Source organism: Chlorocebus sabaeus, chromosome 5 (genome assembly GCF_047675955.1).
Source record: "Chlorocebus sabaeus isolate Y175 chromosome 5, mChlSab1.0.hap1, whole genome shotgun sequence".
NCBI lineage: Eukaryota > Metazoa > Chordata > Mammalia > Primates > Cercopithecidae > Chlorocebus > Chlorocebus sabaeus.
The window spans coordinates 52,635,958-52,655,072 of NC_132908.1; the positions used below are offsets into that span (position 1 = coordinate 52,635,958).

The 19,115-nt window shown below is 46.8% G+C and overlaps 1 protein-coding gene across 1 annotated transcript in view; it reads left to right on the forward strand.

Moving 5' to 3' along the window:
- LOC103233020 (liver carboxylesterase 1) overlaps window positions 1–18,080 on the forward strand; it is a 30,167-nt gene extending 12,087 nt beyond the window's left edge. The window contains exons 6-14 of the mRNA XM_007993340.3: window positions 1,508–1,615; window positions 2,307–2,411; window positions 5,170–5,208; window positions 8,669–8,809; window positions 10,665–10,745; window positions 11,009–11,156; window positions 14,878–15,009; window positions 16,982–17,054; window positions 17,351–18,080. Of these exons, the coding sequence (XP_007991531.3) occupies window positions 1,508–1,615; window positions 2,307–2,411; window positions 5,170–5,208; window positions 8,669–8,809; window positions 10,665–10,745; window positions 11,009–11,156; window positions 14,878–15,009; window positions 16,982–17,054; window positions 17,351–17,531 (1,008 nt within the window). The 3' untranslated portion in view covers window positions 17,532–18,080. The remainder of the gene's footprint in view (window positions 1–1,507; window positions 1,616–2,306; window positions 2,412–5,169; window positions 5,209–8,668; window positions 8,810–10,664; window positions 10,746–11,008; window positions 11,157–14,877; window positions 15,010–16,981; window positions 17,055–17,350) is intronic.
- Window positions 18,081–19,115: the final 1,035 nt, after the last annotated feature.

Genomic DNA, 19,115 nt, shown 5'->3' on the forward strand with positions numbered 1-19,115 from the left:
ACCCTACTCACTGTCCAGCATCAGGTGGTGGAAAGCTAAAAACCAAGCTTTCCTTGGCCCCCAGGAATCTGAGCTGAGCTTAATGTCCCAGGGCCCTATGTATCTCCAGTTGCAGCCTGCAATGGTGGCATTCCCCTCTTCTAGCTTGATTGAGCTCTCTCTCTCTCTCTCTTTCTCTCTGTCTCTCTCTCTATCACTCATTTTAATATGAGGATTCACTTCCCTTCTCTTGGGAAGTAGAAATGGGCATAAATTATGAGTAAGGGCAGGCAGAGACAAGAGGTGGGCAGAGGTATTGTTTGGCTCAAAGCCAGATCTACATGTGGAGGGGACATGGACACTGAGCAGGCTGGGGATTCCTCTGTGGTGGTCTGATGACTGGTTAATGCCTAAGAAGGAGGCAACAGTCTCTACGACTGAGAGACCAGGTGAGCTAGGGCAGGCGGGCTAGAGGAAGGAGGGTTGGAGCCGGGGATAGGGAGGGATGGGGCAGGGGTTGTGGGACACAGACGCAACCTGGGGGTGTGAGGGGTCCTGCTGGAGTGGGGGATTGGGTGCGGGAGAAACTGGGGGAGCTGGGGTGAAAAACCAGATGAGAAGTACCGGGAGCCGTAGGAAGCCTTCCGCTTGCCACAAGGTGGGCAGAGGGTCAGCCCACTACTGGAGTCTTCACTCCTGTGTTGGCTTTGTAGTTGAATACACAGAGGAAAACATTTTTATACTTTTTAAAGTAGAGAAAAAGGAAAAATACAGATAAGCCCGAGAAAGACAAAAGCCATCTACAATCCCATAACCCAGGGATAGTCACTATGCTCAGTTTGACATGGATTTTTCTAGTCTTCTTTTCCATGACTTTATATCTATCTGTCCATCCATCTATCCATCAATCTACCTATCAATAGGTCTATCATCTATTATCAATCTTTGTCTTTTTTATTTATGAAAATACTGTCCTGAATATTATAATACAACACAAACACTTTACTAAATATTAAATGTTGTCTCTTAATAATATATTTTACAGTTGTACAGTATTCCATGATAAGAATGAAAAACCATTTATTTGCCCAATCTCATAATATTGGACCCTTGGGTTATGTCCAGTGTGTACCATTGTAAACAGCGGAGGCATCCTTAGAAATCTTTGTGTGCCTCCAGGATCATTTTATAGGATAAGCTCTGAGTAATGGAGATGCTGAATCAGAAGTTGTGGTTAGGAGATGCTAAGCTGCCTTTCCAATACCTTTGTTGGTTAGGCTCGGCTGCCACACACCTCCTGTCATGTCCCTGCCCTGTGCCCTGTCCTGATCCCACTTAGGTTCTCTTGGGTGGGAAGTGAGTCTGGCAAGCAGGCCAAGTAAGTGGAGGAGACACCGTGTCCAGTGACCCCCAGGATCTGAGGGGAATGGGCCAGGGCAGAGCTGGGGTGGATGTAGTCCGGAAGAGTGAGTGAGTAACTGACCCCACCCCTGAACATGAACTCTCCTCCCCTCCGTTCTGGTCCCAGATTTTCTCTCCGTTGTCCAAGAATCTCTTCCACCGGGCCATTTCTGAGAGTGGTGTGGCCCTCACTCATGCTCTGTTGGAGGACGGTGACATCAAGCCCCTGGCTGAGGTAAGTCCCCCGCTGGACGCCCCCGTCCCCTTGGTTCTATGCTCCTGAATCCTCAAGGGTCGCTCTTGCCATAGGTTCTAGCTGATATTCTCCTAGAACCACTGAAGCCCCAGTGGCTGAGCAGGAAGGGCAAGGAGACACCCAACCTCTCAGTTTCAGAGTCGGGTAAATGGATGCAGGGCTTGGAAGGGATTTTCCAAGGGCAGCAGGTGATCAGGGCAGAGCTGAGACTCCAGCTTATGGGCCTACACAGCCAGTACAGTGCCCTGTCTGTGCCTTCACTCCACCTGTGTGCCAGGGCCTGGTACCATGTTGGGCAGTGATGGTGTCTTGTGTCTCTCAGGGTCTGAGTTCTGTAGACCCACTTGTGGGCTGTAGGCCTGGAGCAGTTCCACACTGAGCGCCTGATAACCAGGGTTGCTTCCTGGGGAATTCACTCATTGATTCATTTGTTCACACAACAAAACTAGGTGAATAAGTGAAGGCAAAAACAAGAGGTGTGCAGAGGTCATTTTGGCTCAAAGCCAGATGTCCATGTGGAGGGGACATGGACACTACATGGCCCTATGTAGTTTCTTCTGCTACCCCAGCCGCTTGTACAAGTCCGGATTGGGATAGAACACGTTTTTCCATATTGATGGGGGGAAGGGACTTCACTCTTGAACTCTATTGTTGCCTGTGATCTTTGCAGAAAATTGCTAACACTGCTGGATGTCAAACCACCACCTCAGCTGTCATGGTTCAGTGTCTGCGACAGAAGACGGAAGAGGAGCTCTTGGAGACGACATCGAAAATGGTTAAGTTGCCTGCTTCTGTAGCCCAAATCCTGTAAACTTGGTCCCAGACTTCTTCATTTCAGCTGTCCTCTTGCCCTGGGACAGTTACCTGGGACAATTTTTCAAGTCTCTGGAGTCTCAGTATCTAAACGGGGAATCTAATTTGTTCTTTTTTATTGAAAAATGGCACAAATGTTAAAAAAAAAAAAAAAGTCCAAAAACAACATGCTAAAAAATTGACCAAATTTGACATTTGACCAAAATTTAATATTTTGCCATTCTTGTTTTCAGATGTATTTTTGAGAAACTAAACTACATATTCCAGGGGGACACCATCATCCTGAATTTGGGGAATGGAGATATTAAGCTCAAAGATTTTCAGAAAGCTGTCACAATTTATTTTCATTGACTTAAAAACTCTCAGTATTAGACCTGGGTAGTGGTCCAGTTTTCTAGATTTTCTGAGACTCTGACTCAGTTGTCATTCTAGGATGTCATCCACCCACTCAGTCATGAATCCATCCACTATGATCTTCTTATGAATCTGTCTGTTCACTAATTCATCCAATTCACTGATATCTTTTTATCAATCTAACATCAACTTCTTCACAACTTTTTATCTATCTATTTTCAATCTATCCACTATTCATGCATCATCCAGCCACCATATATCTTAACTCTATCATCCATTCCTCCAAAATCAACAATCCAGTTATCACCTATCTGTTAGTTTTCACCCATCTATTCATGTATCCATCCAATTCAACTGTACTCCAGGTATTGGCGAACCCATCCATTCCACCATTTATCCACCCATCCATCCATGATAAGTATGTAGGGGCGGGTGTTAGAGGTAGTGAAACAGACATGAAGGGGACATACTCCCTGCTCACAAGGAACTATCCAGAGAGAAACACATTCATACACTTCGCAGGTTGAGTATGGTGGCAGCACAGAGGGGACGCATTCATTATAGTCATCAGGGACGCTTCACAGGGAAGGTGGAGGAGCTGGGTTTGAGACCAGACAGAGGAATTTGGGAGTTCATGCCCTTAACCCTGATTCCACCTTATCTTTCTTGAGAAATTCAGCTTTGAGATCATTATGCCCATTTTAAAAGAGGTAACAAAGACAGATGAATTTTGTAATTGGCTCATGTCACGGTTCCAGTTAGTCAGAGGCAACACTGTGGGACCCAGAAACCACACGTGCAGGTCTAGAATATCTTCTGCTGTTCCTGCTGTCCTCACATATTAGGACTTGGGGATCTTTAGGATTCATGGATGGCTGTGGCAGTCGCTCATCACAGGGAAGCCCAGCAGGACAAACACCCAGACGACACAGCACCCATTGGGAACTATTCCCTTTGAGGGGGAAGGGTATGAATTCCAAGTTCAGGAGTTGCCTGGTCTCTCTCCTTGGACCTGAGGCTACTCCTGGGTCTCAGGGCCAGCCTCTACCACTGGACTCTGCTTGTGTTTCCATGGGTTGAGTCCAATGTGGTCTTGGAGCTTAAGTCTTGGTTCAGGCTCTAAATGATCAAAGTGTTCTAGGAATTAAAACACACCTGTTTTCTAATGCCTGGAAGGAGGAAAATATTCCAGCAATTCTGCATGTGGCATCAGACGACTCAGCTTAAAAGGAAAAAGTTGGTGACTTTGGGAAAATCCAGCCCTAAGATTCTGGGACATCCTTCTGAGATTTTCTGAGATCTTGTGGAAGTGCCTCCATGATTACCCACTGCCTCCAGTACACACACTGGACACACACACAGAGAAACACACACACAGAGACACACACAAACACACACACACACACACACACACACACACACACCCCTAGCTAGTGGGACTACAATCCTTAATGGAGAGACCTGCACTGGTTACTTCCTGTGAACAGGTCAGACATGTGAGCTACAGTGCAATGCTACAACGACTGCAATCTTCGTGAACACACACCAAAGAGAAGCATGGGGTAGGGTGAGTTTCAGTGGGTTGTATGAGTCAGAGCTGTGTAATGGGAGATGAGAAAACTCCCCCAAGGTGCCTTGAATGGAAAAAGGAATGTGTTGGAATAGCATCCTCATGTTAACTGAATAACTCAGGAGTTGAGAGCTTCAGGCATTGCTGGATCCAGATGCCTATAGGATGTTATTGAGAATCTACCATTCTCTATCTTTCCTCTTTGCACAACTCTGTGTTGGCTTCACTCTTAGGCGGATATGTCTCCTGGGAAGGTTAAAGACAACCGTGCTCTAGAGTTATATCCTATCTACTTAGAAACCCTTTTTCCAAATAATTCCTGCAAAAGTTCTGTGGTAAACTTTATTGGACTGTCATGGGTGTATGCCTGTCCATGCACTAGTATCCGCGATCAGGGAGATGGAGCACCCCAGGTATCTTATAGATACCTGAATTCATGGAGCGATAGGGGAAGAAAGGGGTTCCTGGAAAAGAATGGGGATGTTCTTCCCTGGGGAACAGAAAGGGAAGAGGGATGGGGGATAGGGCAGGCTCCAGAAGCAGGTGTCCTATCCAGAGCGCTAGCAACCCTGGCTCAGAGTCCCTGGCCCATCCTTCCCATGCTGGTGCCCACCCCTCCATTCTACGCCTTCACCCTGTGCTCAGGCCTAGCAGAGCCAGAGTCCTGCCCACTTCCTCTGGGCCCAGCCAGCTCGGCACCAAGAGGGAGAACCTGACACCTCTTTTGCCCCAGTCACCCAGCTCAGTGTTCTCCTGGGAAGCCTCTCACCCACATCCTCTGTCTTTGTCTTCACAGAATTTCTTAACTCTGGACTTACATGGAGACCCCAGAAAGGTAAAGACCTTTTGTTTCTTGATTACAGGTTTTGAGTCTTAGCACCATTAAGCTCCAATTAACTGTGAGTGAAAGAATCCTCTCTCGGGTAATTATAGTAACTCCTGTGTGATTGATACTGAGGCCCAGAGAGGGGCAGTGACTCACCTGGGTAACACAGCCAGGAAGACTAGTGGCAGGCCTAGTGCAGGTGGTTTCCATTTAAGTAGCAGGATCCTGGAATGGCTCAATGAGAAGGTGGCATTTGAGCCAAGCTCTGGAGGAGGCAGGAAGCCAGCTGTCAGGAAACCTGGAGAAGCCTATTCCAGGCAGAGGGAACAGCCACTGCAAAGACCCTGACGGAAGTGGCAGGTCTAGCTGGAGAGGACCGAGTGTGGGGACAGACTGGCTTGAGGGTAAAGAGGTAATGGGAAGTGGGAGAGGGATCATTTAAAGTAGTTGAATTTGGATTCAGAGCAAGGTGGGAAGCCTTTGGAGGTTTTGAACAGAGGAGTCACATGATATTAGATTTCACAAAGGTCTCTGCCTCTGGTGCTCAAATAGACTGTAGGAAAGGGGCAGAGTGGATGCATCTGACCAGCTGGGCAGCCACTGCATTGCCATAATCCAGGCAAGGGCTCCTGGCTGCTTAGGGCTGTAGTAGTGGGGACGGGAGGAGTGGTTGGAGTCTAGATATCTTTGAAGGAATAGCTGAGAGGATTCGCTGATGGACAGGATGCAAGGGGTAAGAAAGGGAGAGGAGTAGAGGATGCCCTGAGTTTTCTGACACAAGCAGGGTCATGCCCACACAGGGCAATCACTTGCAAACTCTGAGTAGACAATAATCACTTGTCATTGTTGCTGATGGCAGTCTTCCCACTTGGCTACCACCCAACTGGGGCAATCCTGTCTCTCTCCTCAACTTTTATCCTCCTGTACTTCACATCCCCTCCCCATTTCCATGTCTCATGGTGCAGCCAGACTGGCCTTCCTTAACAGAGATAGAGCACGTCACCCTCACTTCTTAAAAGCCTGATCTTCCTTATGAGACAAATCCCCTTCCCTCCATGAAGTTAGTCCTTCAAAACACACCTGCATGCGCACTGTGTGCCAGACTGTGCAGAAGGTAGGCTCTGCACCTGTCCCTCTCTCTAGACCTTGCCCCACGGCATCCGTCCAAGCCCAGGACTCTTGGGTATTTCTGGAATTGACCCTGCACAGAGACACCTGTATTCTTTTTCTCATGCAGTTCCCACTGTTTAGAAATTCTCACTCCTTTCCTCACCTGTCAATATCATTCACTGCCCAGAGCCCACTGCAGGCGGGCAGCGCCTCCTCCATGTAGCCTGCCTTGCATCTTCCTTTCAGAGGGGCTGCTCTTGCTGGCCTCCCATGGCAGCCCTGCCTGAACTGCACAGCCTCTCAAGGCACCCAGACTTGCACCCCAATCCTGTCCTGCATTGTCAGCCATATTGGGTTAGGATCTGCACCTTATCCAGCTGGGTCTGGTTCACTTTACAGAACATCTCCCCCAGGCAGCCCGAACTACCTCGTCAGTTATTGGCTTTTGTAGAGCAGACCAAAGGTCCTGGAAGCTATAGGGTCTCAAAGGCTAAGAATTGTCCAGTTCCATCTGATCTCCAGGAGGGAAATACAGCCCATGGGGCGTGGAACTGGGAAGATGGCACAGAGGAAGGACTGATGTCTCTGAGAGGGACCTGCAGCAACCCTGCTAGCAAGTAATACCTAACATTCATTCAGCCCTTCCAGACACCAGGTGCTGTGCTAAGTATTTTACATGTGTTCAGCCATTTAATCCTCACAATAACTCACCTGTTAGATGAGAAAACTGGGGCCTACACAGGTGAAACCCAACCAGTAAGTAGCAGAGCCAGGCTTCAGATGGTGTTAATCTGCTTTCAATGTCCATGCTCCGTTTTTAACACCACTGTGACTAAATATGAAATATAAAAATATAACTGTACCCAGAACCAGCTGCCCTGATGGCAACATGTGAGTCAGGCTCTCTCTAATCTGTGACTATATATAAATTATTTATCAAAGGTAAAACCTAAAATGGGGATATGGATCAGTATACTGTGAGTTCATCACTGATTCTTTTATTCATGATTTTCTCTCTAATAGGGCATCACATCCTAGTCTAGGCTCCTCAAGTGATGAGGGTTCAGTACCTCTTCAAAGTCACCCATGGATCAACATCAGCTCTTATTTAAATACAGATGGATAGCACAATCTCTCCTCATTAATCACAGATTCTGCGTTTATAAATTCACCTGCTTACTAAAATTTCCTTGTAACCCCCAAATCGATACTGGTGGCACTCTCATGGTCACACACAGGCAGGCACAGAACAGGGGAAACTGGATTTGCATGATGGGCACATTCCATCTAAAATCCGGCAAGGCGACCTTTGTCTTCTTGTTTCATCTCTTATGCTAACAAGTATCCTCTTCACGGTCTATTTAGTGCCACGTGTTCTGCATTTTTGTGCTTTTTGTGGTGATGTCACTGTTAAGAGTAGCCCCCAAGAGTAGCGCTGCTGTCTGGCGTTCCTGAGCTAAGCAGGCTGTGCTGTGCCTTACAGGGAAGGCCCCTGTGTGAGACAAGCTTCAGTGGTACTGCTGGCCATGCATTCAGTGTTGAAAAATCTGCAAAACTGCACATCCAGGAAAAGAAGGAGGAAATTGGCCAGTTCATACGTGAGGCTGTGATGGGAAGTGCTAAAGTAACACCTACTGTGTGTGATGGAGACGTGGAAAGATGGAAAAGCAACTACATTGGGAGATTCATGAGACGATGAAGGAATTTTTAAAAAGCAGGGTGGACAGCACTGTTGTGAAGTTGAAAACTAAGGAAATTTGAAGTCATGTTACCCAGGGTCACAAAAATGGGAAAGGCTTTCCAGCTGGTGTTTTATTAAAAACAATCCTACTTATAATTCACTCTTTGTAAGACTTATATATTATGTAAAGTGTCTTTCAACAGAAAACCACACATAAAGGAAGGTTGATGAAAACATTTTGACCAGAGGTTTGCAAGAATCTAACCCAGTATTTCCCCTCTGAGTGATGACTCTTTATTCTCTAATTCAGCACTCATGGGATTTTTATCGCAAGCAACTGCCGGGACTACCGAAAATCAACTATGGACAGAGAGAGGGAAATGCATGCGCTTCAAATTGAAATACATAGACATGTAATTTTATATAGATAATACATGTATTTCAGTCTGAGTGAAGATTTCTTCCTCTCCTCATCATCTGACCAGTGTCAGCCTCTGCCTGAAGTTCTACCGTTGAGCCACACACCTACCCTCCTTAGTTAGGACCCTGAGTGTGTGTGGCCATGGCCTATGGTCACGCCAGTCTGGGGTGCGGGTCTCACCCTCAGACAGGCAGAGTTGGGGACATGAGTGTGACCTTGGGTGAAAATCACAGGCGCTGTGCTGCTCTCTCCCCCAGAGTTACCCCCACACGCCCACCGTGATTGATGGAGTGGTGCTGCCTAAAACACCTGAGGAGCTTCAAGCTGAAAGGAAGTTCCTCACCGTCCCCTACATCGTCGGAATTAACAAGAAGGAATTTGGCTGGTTTCTTCCAACGGTGAGAAGGCACAGGCCTCTTGGAGGGACTCACCCACCCAAATCAGCCCTCCTGTCTCTGGTCCCAGGAGTGTTTCCCTCTCTAAGCACCACTCTGAGTCCTGGGCAGTTCCCTTCAGCGGGAGTTACCACTTCCATGGAAACCTTCCCCAGGAGGGGACAGTTGTCACTGGGGTTTCAGGGCTCTGGGATCCTCTCTCCCCAGCCTCTCTGATTGTCTTCCTATTGAAGAATCCTGAAGTGTCTGCTCTGGGAGGGCCAGTAGAGAAAATAACTGTGCAGATGGGAAAACTGAGGGAGCCTAGGAGGGGAAGGAGCTGAGGAGTCTGGAGAGGCAGTCAGGGGCTTTCTGGCTTCCCACTTCGGGCTGGGTATGCATAGTTCCCCCATAAATCACTCGTGGTCTTCATCACCTCATTGAAAACATCCAAAGAAAGTGGCTTCTTTTGATTTACCATTGACTTCTAGTGTACAGTAGATACCAGTGTCTACTTGAGAGATGACGGACAAAGGAGGGTGAGAATGGAAAAGTTACCTAATCAGGTGCTATGCTCAATACCTGGTGACAAAATAATCCATACAGCAAACTCCAGAGACACAATTTACCCATGTAACAAACCTGCACATGTACCCCCAAATCTAAAGTAAAAGTTGGGGGAAAAAATGAAAAAATAAAAAGATTGACACACAAAACTGACCATGATTAAAGCAGTAGGACAGAATTTATTCGGTAACATGATTGCGCAGGGAAAGAAGAGTCCAGTATGGATTGGACTCAAATCCCCAAAACTAACCCCTGGTGCTGTTTTAAAGGCTGAGCATGCTAAGGGAAAGGCACTGTGGGTTGTAGAGAGGGTCTTGGTCCATGTGACTAGACCACCTGGATGTCTTCATCCTGGCTCACCTGGGGCAGAAACAAACTTCTCTTATCTTCAGGACAGGAAGCCATGCGTTAGACTGCAGGAAGCTTCCATTGAAGTCAGCCTCTACTCTTTCCACAGGCACTGGGAAGATCAGGAGTGAGCTCCCTGAATGCTTGCATTGCAAAGAGAAGGCTCTCAGGTCCTCAGGGAAACAGGGTTGGGTGGTAGATTCACATCCCAAAGGGCAGAGAAAGTGTTTATCATTTCAGGCTTCTAGAGTAACTGCTCTAGTTGGGTTCAGGGGCGTGTCAGCTTCTCTCTAGGTTTTGGCTGGTGCAGAGTAAATTGTCCTGACAGGGCTGAGCCTTCCCAGGCATGTATGTTAAGAATACTGGGGTAATTCTAGGGACACAGCCTTAAGCTGCTAGAAGCAATGCTAGAGTTTGGTCATTTCTGAGTGCAGAGGTTTGGGCAGAGTTGTTTTATGAGAAGAGATATGAAGTTCACCCCTCAGAAGGATTTCAGAGGTTCTACCAGAGACCAAAGCCATGAAGGCAGGATCTAAGGCTTTCAGTGTCATCTGTGACACGTGGTAGTACTTGGGACATCTATGTCCTCTTCCCAGAGCCCTGTATTCCACACCGGCCTGGCAGACACCTTGCCTCTCCATATCACTGACCTCTGTGGGGATCCCAACCTGAGACACACACACACACACACACACACACACAGACACACACACACACACACACTGCAAAACAATGCTACAACTTCTCCAATTTTTTTTTTTTTTTTTGTAATTTTTGTGATGCTTGAGTTTCTGGATATAAGCCCATTTGATTCATTGATTCTGCCCATTTCAGTAAAAACTCATGCCCTTAGAAACCCCCAAAATTAGAGGACTTTCAGTCTGCGTTGGTTTGGTTGGTTGGTCGGTTTGATTCTCCTCATTAATTCCCAATGATTCATAAATGCTTAATTTTTTTTTAACAGTTGATGGGCTATCCACTCTCCAAAGGGAAACTGGACCAGAAGACAGCCATGTCACTCTTGTGGAAATCCTATCCCCTTGTTGTAAGAGTCTAGGAATCATGGGAATTGGCTGAGACCCAGAGAAGGACAAGAACTTGCCCAAATCATAGAGCAATTAAATGGCAAAAAGAAGACTGGGGCCTCAGGGTTTCACCCATCTTTCCACCTTCCCCACTTCACTTTCCATCCTAGGGGGGAGTTGCACAGGGCTCACAAGGTTCACCATTGAGGCAGGCCTTCCTGGTGGGCTGGAGAAACTGCATCGCTCACCATGGGGTGGTGGTCACTTTGTTGATCTATTTTAGCACATTCCTAAGGAACTGATTCCAGAAGCCACTGAGAAGTACTTAGGAGGAACAGATGACCCTGTCAAAAAGAAAGACCTGTTCCTGGACTTAATGGGGGATGTAATGTTCGGTGTCCCATCTGTGATTGTGGCCCGGCACCACAGAGGTGAGTCCCAGAGGTCGAACAGGGGAGGGACATGGACCCCACCAGCTTCTGTGTCTGACTCACCTGCCTCCCAGCATAGACAGTCGTGGAAACAGCTGAGGGTCAGGCCTCAAAGGCTGATTCCATATGGCGTGGAGTGAGGTGATGTCTTATTTTGGTTTGTGCCAGTAGCAGATTGTGAGAAGAAAAATCCAGAGGCAAGTGGTTTTTTAAAGTGATGATCCCAGATAACAGCAATAGGGATGTGGGGAAGTGAGAGAGGAAAGAGATGGAATCCAATCCATGATGCATTGCCAAGAGAATATCCACTGTGGACAACTGGAGCTGGGAAACTCAAGGAAACATGGAGAATACAGCGCTCAGGGGCAATCCATCTGAGTGGCAAGTGGCAAGGGAGCCGGGGTATTTATCCACCAGCTTCCACTTGTCATTGGTTAAAGGCTCTTGCAAGGAGTTGTTTATTGCCTGTGACTTTGACCTGCTGCACACAAGGGCAGAGTAGTCTCTTGTGACCAGACAAAGGCCTCAGGCCAGGCCCTACAGATGCTGGAGGTGGAAGTCAGGCTGGCATGACCAGGAAGAGGGGATATTGGTGAGACACTGACAGCATCTGCTGCAAGGGCTCCATGCCTGGTGTTATCACATAGGGCTGCTGTAGGACAAATATTGAAAGAGGAGTTGTGGAAGGTTTTTAAGGTCCAAGCCGGCTGCAAGAAAGTTTCTTAAGTATTGGAGCTGGGGAAAGACTGGGAGCACTGCATGGGATCCAAAGGATTGTCAAGGACCAAGAAGGCCAAAAGGAAGAGCTGTGGCAGGTGTCGGGGAGGTGGTCTGAAGAATGGCAATGTGTGAGACTGGCTTTTGTCTATCTCGGTGTGTGCAGTAATGGGCAAGCACAGGGCTAGGGCAGGGTCTATGCAGGACCTTCTACCACTGACTCAAGGCTGTGTGGGTGGGGTGTGAGGTTAGGGATGCGTGGGCTCACTAGAGAGGAGTGTCCTCTCCTGGGTGCAAACTAGAGGAGGCTCACAGGACTCCTCTTTTTCTTTCAGCTGTCATTCACCTAGTCTGCAAGCCAGTAAATGTCCTCTCTCTAACCATGCTGGAAGGATTTTTAAATGCAGAACTTCATAAGCATGATAAAAACTAACTAAGGCTGATCTAGCAGGTGCCCATACACTCCTTTGCACAGGAAGGGGCAGGTGCTCGTAACTCTCACTTGGCTTTGCCCCATGCTCTGCGTCTGATCTATATATAGTGTTCCCATCTCCATCTTCTGATGGTTTGAGCAATACTGAGCCTCTGTTTTTCATCTGATTTCCCATGACTTTGAGTTCAGGGTTGTTTTTATTTTTCCAGGAAGACACATATTTTATCAACTTTCTGTTATTGTCGTGTCTCACTCTTTTTGATAAAAACAACACTTCTGAATATAAAGTTAATATGATAAAGTTAATATGCAGAAAGTTTCAAAAATATGGAAATCCATAAAGAAGAAACTAGATATCACTCCTAATTCCCCCACCTGGAGGCAAGTGGTATACATGTTTTTGTGCTTTCTTCTAAATATTTTTCATGTCCTATATACTTTAAAAATCAATTTTCTATTTTGCTTTTGTTCATAGAACAGTATGTTGTGAGGATTTTCTGAAGGTTGATAAAAGCTCATCAAACCATTCTTTATTGCATGAAATGTCTGTATTAAATAGCCTTTAATATTCCTATCCTATTAGATGTTTAGCCTGGCTGCTCACATTCTGATGCTACAATAAGGCTGAGCTCAGCCTGATGTTTATAAATCTCCAACCACATGTCTAATAATTTTCCTAGCATTATTTTTAGAAGTGAATAACTAGGCTGGACCTTAGAAATATTTTAGAACTCTTGGCAAATAATGCAAATTTGCATTCCAGAATTAAGAATGTGGATTTCTTAATTTCCTTTCTCATTTGGGATACTAAGATTAAAAGTTAATGCTGCCAATTTTCCCCACCAAAAAGAAGCACATCACCCTGTTTTCATTTGCATATCTTTCATGACACGTCTTTCATTGTCTCTGCTTCTCTTATTGTGCCTATTTGTCACTGCGCAAAACTGTGCCCTACTTTCCTCTCAAGACTTGTGTTGTGACTGTAGGAATTGCATGAATATCAATGGCTTTAGCCAAAAAGGTTTTACAAAGTACGTTTTGGGCAGCATGCTGCCTATAATAAGTTCTCTCATTCCCCAAAGCTCTTTCTTCTATGGTTGGCTCTGAGATCCTTTGGAAAATTTTTGAGGGCAAAGGCAAGGTCAAACCCTCCATTTAGCAAATTTTACTTGACATTGAAGCAGCCATTTAACAGGAGGATTACAGAGCCACAGAAGGATGGCATCTTCACAAGCGCGTTTCCTGCTGAGCCAAGGGTGCAGTGAAGGAGGCTGATGAAGACTAGTGAATAAATTCTTCTTCATTCTCACATTGAAATGACATGTGCAGGTGGGGCATGAGGTTGGGGATGCGTGAGCTCCCATTGTTAAATCCTTGTGTGGATGAATATTTAAGGATGTTAAGAAATGATGGCTGGAGGTGGTGGCTCATGCCTACACTCTCAGCACTTTGGGAGGCTGAGGTGGGAGGATTGTGAGAGCCTAGGATTTCAAGATCAGCCTGGGCAACATACTGAGACCCTGTCTCTACAAAAAATTGTTTTTAAAATGTGATGGTAGTATATTACAAAATAACACGTGTAATATCATCCCAAGTTTATATACATAAAAAAGAGATATGCTAAAATAAAAAAAGAAGTGTTCTCTGTGGTAGCCTTATGAGTGAAGTTTTAAATCCGATTTTTAAAATGGATTTTCAAACTGATTTTTAAATTAAGTAAGACGTGGAAAATGCAAAGTGCTGAGGCACAGGACCGGGTGGCCCATAAGGTAGCCCTGAAGGGGCAGCGATGTGTGGTTCCAGTGAGCCAATCCCTGTGAACCTGGCATCTTCTTGGGGCTGGGACAGCAGAGCTTTGTTGGTGGGATAGGAGGGCAGAGCAGAAGGAGAGAGGGCAGGGGAGAGGGAAGGTCACCCTTGCTCAGTCCCTTCTTTTCTCTGCCAGGACTTTAATGCCTTAACACCCTAACACTCCCAGGCCAGGCAGGCAGCAAGACACATGGGGACAGTGAGATATAAAGCAGTGAGCGCCACAGATTCCTGAGACACAAGAGGCAGATTGTTCCTTCTCTGCATATGTTTGTATTTAAATAGCCTCACATTCAGACACGTAACTTGGATTTGCTTCAGTCTTCTCAGGATGGTGAGAGAAACACTGAAATGCTTGGAAACCCTTGGAAAATGTCCAAGTGAATGAATGTGAGACTGTTATCAATGAATTACATCCAGTGTAACCAGATGTAGAGAGATTGTCTTGTGAGAGAATGCACCAGCAGGCAAAGGGGTTTATGAGGCTGAGTCAGTGTCCCTGCACTGGCAGTTATTTTAAATGAATTGACCCAGGGTCTCCACATTCGTTCATTAAACATTTGTTCATTGAACAAATATCTGGCTCAAATTTCGGTTCTACCTCAGCCAGCTATGCAGCCCGGTGCACGTCACTGAGCTTTCCCATGACTCTGTTTCTCTATTGTGCTGAGAGCCAGAGGTTTTCTGCAGAGCTGGAGACCTTGGTAGCCTCCAGGTGTGTGTCTGGTAACATGAACTGTGCATGAATCCTTGTCTTCTCAGATGCTGGAGCGCCCACCTACATGTATGAGTTTCAGTATCGTCCAAGCTTCTCATCAGACTTGAAACCCAAGACGGTGATAGGAGACCACGGGGACGAGCTCTTCTCCGTCCTTGGGGCCCCATTTTTAAAAGGTAATGGCTCCTTGCTGTCCGTGAGCTTGGAGTTGGGAGACCTGGGTTCCAGTCTTGGTGTGGTGGGCTTCAGCAAGTTTCTCCTCTCCTGGTCTTAGTTTCCTGATTCTTTATAACAGGGTTGAACGTCATTGGGTAGTCCCTGTGCTTCCTCCCACTCTAATACATGTGTGGGGGGATGTGTATTCATGTGACCTCTGCACAGACACTCAGAATCCTGGGCTGTGCCATCAACAAGACAGGTGTGGGGTAGTCTCCCGCAGGATTCACTATGACAGGGTTTAATGTCATTGGGTTGTCCCCCAGGTTCTGCCTGCTCTAACACACCTGAGGGAGGATGTGTATTCAGGTGGCCTCTGCACAGACACTCAGAATCCTGGGCTGTGTCATCAAGATAGGAGGTGGGACACATGCAGGGCCCTGCTCTAGGTTGAGAAACCACCAACCAATTTCCCTCTCCCAGGAGTGCTGAGAATATGAGTGAGGGTGAGATTAGAATTGGTGTTAACCCTGAATCAGGTCTAATGTGTGTCTGTTTGTCTTTCTGTCTGTCTCTAACAAAAACTCATAAGCCTTTAAATTTCATATATTTAATAATTGTTAATTTTAAATCGTAGGATGTATGAATTTGGAATAGGAGAGGAAACTTTATTTTTGATATGCTTTATAGCCAGCAAGGTGGCCATCCTGCAGGCTGGGAAGGTACCTCTGGCCAAGCCCAGACACAGGTTCATCGAATGAGGTGGGATTGCGTAGGAGCTTTACGTAAATGGATTGATTAAACATACGTGTTCAACAGGTTACAGGGGGAGCAATGGATATTCATAAAGATAGTCCTGACATATGTGTATTAAACAAACATGCATGTAATGTGGCCCATGTTCACCTGGTAATGGAGACTTAATATTATATTACGATTAGGGCCTATAAGTTCAAAGGTCTTCTCAGGACACAAAGCCCAGCAAGTGAGCAGCCTCTGTACACCAGCCAGGTCCAGTGCATGGTTGGTGATGTTCCTATCTGGAGAAAGTTACTGAAATCAGTCTCTTATGCAATCAAAGCCATAGTTAAGGCTGGCAGGTCAGGGTTCTGTTCATCCGTGTCTCCAAGCTGCAGCCATTGTAATTGTTTTCACTTTGCTTAACTCTAGGCCAGTGCTGGTTTAGCTGCTAGAGAAAAAGAAGCACCTTGCAGCAGTGAGAACAGAGTGGATTCTTTAAGGTTAGAGATGCAGGCCTGAACATTTGCCTGGCATGGTCTTAGATCTTTTTTTAATTTGATGTCTTATTGCCACAAAGAGTGTGTTCTGTCAGAATAATGACCTTTATTTTATTGCTGATGTTGGTCCAGTGGTGTCTAAACCACAAAAGGGAAGGGATATTATGAGGTGTGTCTGACCGCCTGTCTGTTTCCATGCAGGAACTCAGTTTAGGGCTTTTCTGGGTTCCCCTTAGACCAGAGAGGGTCAGTTCAGTGAGTTGAGGGTGTTAGGATTTTATTTTTAGTTTATGTTATACAATATTTTAAAAAATCCTTTCACAATGTCTTCTAAGCCTTAACTCTCAGCTGTTATAGATCACATGGGACTCACCCCATGGCCACTCAGGATGCACTAGCTCCGCTTGGCATGTCCCAATTGTACACCCTTAGGAGCCTTGAGCTCTGCTATATTTCAGAATATGAATTGTGGATGTGTGCAGGAGAGGGAGAAAAGACACAAGAGAGAGCAACCCTGGGAGGTGGAACAAGCACACAGAATGATGCATGCCCATTGCCGAGCCCTAGGTCAGCCATGCTCAATAGAAAAGTACACACAAATCCACCAGGCTCTTCTAAAATTGCAGACCTCAGCTCAGTGGGTGTGGAGCATTCGCCAAGACTATGTTTCTAGCAGGTTCGCATGTGATGTTGATGCTGCAGGTCTGCGGATCACACTTTGAGTCACAAAGGCTTTTTTCCTTCTTCCCCACAGAGGGTGGCTCAGAAGAGGAGATCAGACTCAGCAAGATGATGATGAAATTCTGGGCCAACTTTGCTCGCAGTGGGTGAGGCTGGTGGCAAAGATGGAGCAGGGCTGGTGAGGATCAGGGGCAGGGCATGCCTATTGGGAAGGGGCAGCTTCTAAGGTTCTAGTGATCAATCTCCTGACCCTGTGACCATAGCACTTTGACAATGAGAGCTCTCTAAAATTGGAGAGGCCACACCTGGAGATAGTCAGCTCTCCATCTCTGGAGACATACAAGCCTCTTGACAGAGATAACTTGGGCATCCTCGCACATCTCAGAAAATTATTGGGAACACACAGCAGCTTTGGGGCAATTCTATTTGATTCTGTTTCCAGAAACCCCAATGGGGAAGGGCTGCCCCACTGGCCAAAGTACAACCAGAAGGAAGGGTACCTGCAGATTGGTGCCAACACCCAGGCGGCCCAGAAGCTGAAGGACCAGGAAGTGGTTTTCTGGACCAACCTCTTTAAGAAGGCAGCGGAGCAGCCACCCCAGACAGAACACATTGAACTGTGAATGGAAGGTCCATCCAGCCTCGGGAGCCTGCAGGCGCAAAGACTGGGGTCTTTTGTGAAAGGGATTGCAGGTTCAGAAGGCATCTTACCATGGCTGGGGAATTGCCTGGTGTTGGGGGGCAGGGGGCAGGGGGCAGAGTTCATGAGGGAGCAAGTTTTTTATTTGTGACCTCAGCTTTGGCAATAAAAGATCTTTCGATAGCTAAATCAGTGCTTGTGTCTTGTATTGAAGATTAATCCATCCTCCTCAGAGACAGGAAAGTGATGAAAGAGGCAATATGAGAAGGAAGTTGGCTTTGCTGGAGATTGCCTGGCCTCAGGACAAGCAGAGACCAGAGGGCTGGGCCATGGACAGTGCTCAGGGGAGCTCTGGACCTGCTGGGTGTTTCTGGGCCCCCAACAATTTCCAACAATAGGATTTGGGATTGCCAGAGTGCAGCATCCCTATCCTCCATTTGGAGCTGCCTATGGAAATGGAAGTGGCCCAGGGTGAGAATTTGCCTGGATCAGGGAAGAGACAGAGGTTCCGAGGTAATCCCTTGCCACTGTTGGATGGCCTTTATTGATTCTTGCACAGGTCTGCAACACCTTCCTCAGTATGTACACTAGCCTCCTAGACCCCTCCCTGAGGTTGTCTCATTCAACAGCTAAACTACCTCTGTAATCCAGACCACTTCTGCTACGGGCAGTGACCACCTTGGAGTAAGTCTCCAGAGGGTCATCCTAATACTGTGTCTTTCAGAATCTCAGGGGTGATTTCTGGATTCTGCTAGAATGTAGAAAGCTCTAAAGAGTGTCACTCCTGCCTTAACAGCAAGAGAAAGCTGCGTTGTCCTCAAAATCATAACTTTTCCTGCACCAAATAGCTGAAGTTGCAAGGCACATGATTACCCTGAAATCAACAGGAAGACAAGCACTTGGGGGAGTGGTGGGATTTGAACACTGCATTACCTCTCACCTGCAGGCAGGAGACGGGGTAACCATAATGAGCAGAAATACTCTGAATTTTAATAAGTGCTGAAGGCCAAGTGCGGGCCACTGTGAGAGTATAAAATCTCTGGGAACCATGGACCCAAGGAGGAGTGACTCCATTCACAGACTCTACCCAATGGACATCTATCGGGAGCCCATGAGAAAGATTGGATAGATAGAAAGAATGGAGAGGGCCAGGCACGGTGACTCACGCCTGTAATCCCAGTACTTTGGGAGGCCAAGGCGGGCAGACGACGAGGTCAGGAGATCGAGACCATCGTGGCTAACACGGTGAAACCCTGTCTCTACTAAAAATGTAAAAAATTAGCCGGGTGTGGTGGCAGGCACCTGTAGTCCCAGCTACTTGGGAGGCTGAGGCAGAAGAATGGTGTGAACCCAGGAAAAGGAGCTTGTAGTGACGGAAATAATGCCACTGCACTCCAGCCTGGGTGACAGAGGGAGACTCCGTCTGAAAAAAAAAAAAGAAAGAAAAAAGAAAATTTCCCCAGAGCAGAGCTGCAGGGGAGGGTGGGAAGCTGGCTCAGGCCCTGCACCTGGGTAGCTGCCCCACCTGGTGCTGCCCCGGGTAACCCACCTACTAAATGAAACTCCC